Source organism: Bactrocera latifrons, unplaced genomic scaffold (genome assembly GCF_001853355.1).
Source record: "Bactrocera latifrons isolate USDA-ARS-PBARC rearing strain unplaced genomic scaffold, ASM185335v1 scaffold_49, whole genome shotgun sequence".
NCBI lineage: Eukaryota > Metazoa > Arthropoda > Insecta > Diptera > Tephritidae > Bactrocera > Bactrocera latifrons.
The window spans coordinates 1,350,978-1,357,635 of NW_017537145.1; the positions used below are offsets into that span (position 1 = coordinate 1,350,978).

General features: G+C 36.9%; 1 protein-coding gene across 1 annotated transcript in view; it reads left to right on the top strand.

Annotated features, from left to right (window-relative positions):
- The window catches only part of LOC108973587, a gene marked incomplete in the record, with an annotated part of 146,942 nt that extends 140,731 nt beyond the window's left edge, over nt 1-6,211 (top strand). Inside the window, 1 exon segment of the mRNA XM_018940956.1 lies at nt 4,990-6,211. Within this exon segment, the coding sequence (XP_018796501.1) occupies nt 4,990-5,862 (873 nt within the window).
- Nucleotides 6,212-6,658: the final 447 nt, after the last annotated feature.

Genomic DNA, 6,658 nt, shown 5'->3' on the forward strand with positions numbered 1-6,658 from the left:
TGCGCGTGTTTCGCTCACTTAAGAATTTAGCGGATGCGCGTTTAGCGCAGTTGCACTTTTGGTTGTAATAGGACTCCAAAGTATGCAAACGGTTTGTATGTTTCTAGCATATAATGTGGGAATGGAATTTATGTAGAAGTTCATAAAATGTTGTGTTAACTTATATGCTATTGCAGTCCGATCTGGATAATTTCATCGAATAGTGCGCATTTGCCCTGTGTAATAATTCGTGCCAATACAAACACTTGATTTTGATCGGTCAGCTTTTATGACAGCTATTTGCTATAGTGATCTTATATTAGTGGTAGCGGTAAATGTACCGCTTTTCGGATAGAAAAGAATGGCTGCAAAATTTATATCGATATTAAAAAAATTGAGAGACTAATTTACAGATTTACAGCTATATCTAAGTCGACTACAATTCATAAGGTCTTCGACATTTTCATCGTTTTCCTATAGACCACTTTGGCATACCTACATATTGTTGATATATCCACATATGCATTGTGCAAAAATTAAATTTCTGGACTAAATTTAATGTGTTCACAGACGACACGCTTGTGGCATGCACGAACACAAATATTTCAGCAAATGAATTAAGCACACATTTATTACAGGAAACGCTCGGGGCGATGCAATGAAAAGACTGGCAAAAACCTATAAAACAAAAGATATAATTTTGGGCGGAAAAATGCGAAAAGGGACGAAACGTTGAGTAAACACAGAATTAATGGCTCGAATTGTAATGAATGCATATGCGATATGTATCTTGCCGTACGATAACGGTATATTGTATCCCAGTCAGTATTTGTAAATGAAATGGAGTCTAATGGTTTTAATTTTGCTAGCAGCTACTAATCGCGAAATGCTGTTTAGATATTTTTAGCGATATTTTCGTTCCACTTCGAAGCAGATAGTCTCGACAGTGAGTTGAATATGGCTATCAATGGAATAAACTATTTGCAAGACTTCATTTCTAGTCTTCTTAATACTAATTGTTCTTTATAGAGTAGATATATGTATTTAAGACAATGCCAAATTGTTTTACATATAATTTGGTTGATTGTTTTCGGTATCTTACGCTTATTTACTAACTTAAACTTTTTGAGTACATTACATAAAGTAGAAGAACTTATAATTTGAAGTATTTTTATCATGAATGTCATTCACTAAGCGGTTAAGATACATTTCAATAGAAATCGCAACCAACTATAGGTATACCTATGATCGGAAAACTCAATACTGACTTGCTCAAATTGACCTATTGCGCATTGGGCTTAAGAAAATTGGTTAAAATTCAATGCTGGGTAATTTCAAATCTTTATATACATACATACATTCATACTTATATGTACAAGTATGGTTATATAGTTATATATACAAGCAAATATATAGTATATATATGGCTCAGAGCACTTACAGAGATAAATGTGGGCCAATGGTAGGAAAAACTAGCGTGTGAATGAAGGAAATAATAAAACGCAAAATTAATTAAAAACATATAGTTTATCGACTATTACATGCTTAAAGCTTTAAGCTAAATTGAAAAGAAATGAACTAAATTGAATGCATATCTAATAAAATAACAAAAGGATGCGACCTGCCAGCGGAACTTACAACATCCACACTTACGGCTCAAAAAAGAGCAAAGGTGTGGGCGAGGGAATCTATTTCTCGATGCATGAAGCTGGATTTTCACCGATCTTTCAAGTTTACGGAATACTACTGCATTGTCCAGCCAATTGGGAAAGTGGTAGAGGTAGGTAACACGCAAAAATGTATACGTCGCTAGCCAGGCCGTAAATAAGGCAATAATTTCACAGCGTCTTGCATAAGAGAAGGTTCTTAGAATCAGAAAGATAGTAAATGGCGAGGCTGCATGTGGAAGTAAAGTACAGGTAAGAGATAGCCAAAACTACAATTCGTCTGGCTGCCGAATAAATACAGGAAATACATAAGTGGCTTTAATAAGAATAAAGACAAGTTCACCAAGGTCATGTGCAAGGGCCAAGCAGAAAACCACACATGCCTACAGGACGGTTGTTGGCCTATTGACAGGTTACAAATTATATTGGCATTACATGTGTGCCGGATGAGCTTTAGTAATGGCGATAAATGCAGAAAGTGCAGTAAAGTATTAATGAGAGAGATGCTGCAAGACGTCTTATGCTTCTTAAAGCCTTAGCCACAACTTGTCTTAGATATCTATGAACTTTACAGTTCAAGGAAATGGAAGAATTATTAAAATTGCAAATCCAGTCGCTCTGAAATTTCGCAAAAAGCGTTGATGTGCTGTACGATGAATATTTCAGCTCAGCTCAGATTAAACTAAACCTCGCCGTCTGGCTTACTAAGTTTATGTATAGCGTGACAGCCTGCCAAACTTAACCTAATAAAATAACAAATACAAGAATTGTCGGCTATAATTAAATAAAACTGGATTGAAATGCAAGACTTTGCTTTTGCTGTATATATTTTAGAACTCTTGGCAATAAACTTTGAAGAAACAACTTGAGAATTTGAGACAATTTTTTGGAGATGTTGTCGAATTAAATATGAGCATAAACAAAAGGGGTTCATGGAGTGGCAATTTCACTTCGGCGAACAAGGAAAAATCATCTGGAGCCAAATCTGGTGAATACGGTGGTTCATCTATGGCATTCATTGCGTTTTTGGCTTTAAATTCGGTCACAATCGTACTCTTTTTGAAAAGTTTTCTTAATCGGGTTGAGTGGAGGGAGAAGCCAAGCTCTGCTGTCATCTCTCGAACACTTGCCTGTCGATTTCCAAGCACCATATACATCACTTTTTTTTTAAATTTTTTTTCAGAACTAAGCACGTCTTCAACGATTTCTCGACCGTATTTGAAGGCTTTGCTCCACTCGTAGACTCGTTTTCTCAAAACAATTTATTTAACTTGAAACGATTTTGCACCTTTTTTTATGTATTTTGTAATTCGAGCATTTTTTATTTGCCACACTGATGGATATTCAAGCAGCTTTCTGGAGGCAAACAAATTGTGCAGCATTTTCCTGGTGCGTTCATGCGGCTGACATTCAAACTAAACAAAAATAAAGCAAATATGGTCAAACTATATTTCCTTTCATTGCATTTTTAATAGCAAATGGTTAAAAAAAATAAAATAAAACCAATACAAATACAAATACTCCGATGTAATCTTACACAGGTTGACTTTACTCTATTGATATTTTGGTTAATATTTGAAAATTCGATTTTCGCCCTATTAAAAATCAAAATAGGTTTGCACAGAAGAGCTTTGGCAAGACTTCGAAATTGGAATAAATATTCGTATGTCGAAACTGCTCCGGCATAAATACGTTCATTTTGAGTTAGATTCATGTTGAAGTTTACACGTTTTTTTGCCCTTAGATACATACCTACATACATATGTGATTTATTCATGTGTTTGTATGTGTTTGTAATGTGCGTGTGAATTTGCTTTTATTTATTTAATGAAATATTTATTTTCACAAATAAATAGCAAAGCTTAGGCGCATTTATGTCGATTTCAATAGTTATTACAACTCTATGAAATATTTATGAATCTATGCAACACAGACCTGCACATGAGTGCGAACGTGCCACATTGCTGTTGAAGTTTTTAGAGCGGAAATCGATTGCATAATTTTCAGCTGAACGCGCTTACATATTCCAGGCAATGAAAAAGTGGTTTTCAGTTCTCGAGTCGCTGCTCTATTGCTTTAAACTGCAAATACATAATTATATTTAAGTGGCTGCCGTTTAGCTCTGCGTATTGCTTTGACATTTCTCTGTTGCGCTTTTGATAAATATGTGCTTTTTCTCTAAGAAAAAATGTTACTATATAATTGTACAATATCGAATATGAGTTTTCTCTCCACTTTAGTAGAAATGTTATTAATATTAGGTTGTCAAAAAAGTCTTGCGGTATTTTTGCGGTATCTTTATTGAATTTTCATTGTTCATAAAATTTTTTTTTGATGACTCATGACCGCGCTCTTGACCGATGCTGCGACTGCTACTATGCCGGTCTCTTTCGACCACTTCAGCGATTTTATCACAATTTTCGACGACAGGAAATCCGGAGCGAGGCGCATCTTCGACCACCTCTACACCAGAATGAAAACGTTGAAACCATCGTTGTGCGGGGGAAATGGAAACTGTATCGGGTCCATAAGCTGCACAAATTTTATTGGCGGCTTGAGATGCATTTTTACCTTTATCGAGCTTTTCAAAAAGGTATAGCATGACCCGATGCGACGAATAAAACTAGAACTACGCGCTCTCAGCGCCAACTAGCGAAAATACCGCAAGACTTTTTTGACAAACAATATAATATCGTATATAGCATCAAAGGATGTATATCCTCTTTATCTAGCTTGTGATCCGCTAATTTTTATGGCAGCTATATGCTATAGTGGTCCGCTCCGAACAATTTCTTCGGAGAATGTACCGTTGTCTTGGAAAATTGTTTTTATGAAATTTCGTGAAGATAACTCGGCAAACAGAAAAGTTTTCCTACACGCATTTGATTCCGATTGTTCGGTTTGTATGGCAGCTACATGTGTGCTAGGGTTGTCCGATATCGGCTGTTCAGCTTCTTGGTAAGAAAAGCTCACGTGCGAGATTTCAGGATAATAACTCAAAAACTGTGGGACTAGTACGAGTAACATACATTATCTTCGAAAGTTTTCAAATGAGACAAGATAAGTCGGTATAGTTACGATGTTAAAGTGTCTCGGAAATATGGAATTTTTCGAATAGATAGGTATAAATCCAAAAGGCTCTGAAATGCTAACAAAAGAACGCATTCTCTTCCTCTTTAATATTTACCATTTTCCGATGAAGGCTACCGATTTAGTCTCTCTAATAATACTCCAATGGAATGCTTTTCGTAACCACAAATATCTTAATTTATATTTATTAAATTTGTAAAGCATATTAACCGTAACTAATGTCTCTGTATTCGTTTTGTTATTTTCTTTCCAGCTTCCACACATGCAACGTCGTCGTTTAGGCTCTGTCGGCGACTCGGCGCCACCATCCGAATCCTCCGAGGGTACGAATTCATCCGAACAGAATGAGCTGATGATCAACCCCGATTGGTCGGCACACTCACACACCTCGTCGGTACATACGCACACAAACACGCACACCACTGCATCATCGACGAACAACACGAATACAGCAAATAATCACAACAGCACATATTTTGTGGGCTCCGATGTGGACGCCGACACACTCAGCATCGATACAACGAGCAATTCAAATCTTTCCGAATATGAGCGCGGCCAGGTGGAGAGCTTTTTCGGCGGTTTGGGTACCGACATTTTCGTCTGCTCATCGCTGGCCAATCTGTATGAAGGCACTGGGAAAGAGGGTGATTGGCGTCTCGTCTTCACCGGCATACCGGTCGTTTTACATGATCGTGGCAGCGCGCGCTCCCGCGCCACATCACGTGTCACCTTGGTGTTGGCCGAACGTGGCTCATGTTTTGCACTCTGGTCAGATCGCATTGATAATTTGTCAAATTATCGTTTCGCCGGTCCATCATTTCACACGATGTGCCTTTCAACGAACCATCAACAACTGATTGGCTTCAGTTTCGATTCAACCGATTCGGCTTGCGAACTCTATCATCACATTGAGAAGCTGGTGAGTGATCCGGAAAATATAGCGCTCTCACTGCCGGGCAAGAAGAAGAAGCTAAAGCAGAAGCGTGTCAAGCCAGCGCCATTGCCGCCCAAATCGCAAATCTCACAACCATGTCAATTCCAGCATGTAACAAGCGTTACAAAGGACGATACGGATCGGTACTATAGCATGCAAGCTTTCGCGCCGCAGTCGCTGAAGCACCGTTGAGCGTAGCTGGAACGTGAGAAGTGTAGTAGCCATAATCTTACATACATAAGATATGTATGTATGTATGTATGTATATAAGTAAATTCATATATTAGTGGCATAAGCAGATCGTATGGCGGTCCGTCAATTCGTGAACTTAGTCGTTAAGTAAATTTTTAACAATCCAACTTTTTATTACTTAATTGTATGTGAAGGAAATAGTATGATAGCGAGCAGCATATTCAAACTGTTTCGAAGTAGCCAAAATCAGTAAGCCGACCTTTGTATCTTTCTACGCGCCTGCTAACCGGACACTTTGTGTAATAAATAAATAAATCAAATAAATAAATATTAAATATTTACATTTGTATATGTTAGATTGAATTTGCGTGTTGCATAAGCATGTTTATCTGTGATATAGACAAAAATCCATTTTATATACAATTATGCTACGCGAAAAAGAGAATATGAAGAAAGTAGGGTTTCTTTAAGAATTTGTTACAAGTAAATCTTTACAGACAGATAAATATACTTAGCAGAAGAAATATACTTAGAAACTAAGTAAGCGATCGATGGAGGTGTATAGCGGTGTGTTTTGGCGACATGAGCGTCCCCACTGTATATCCAGGGTATTCAGTTGTAGTAAAATCCGTCATTATTAAATTAAGGCATAATACACGTTAAAGTTATAAAAAAAAGCAGTCACCGTTGTCAAACGTTTTATAAGTAAGGCTTAGTTAAGTGAAGTGAAAAAATTTATATAAAATAAGCATTTAAATAAATAATTAATAATATATTTGTTAGCACGTTCAAATTA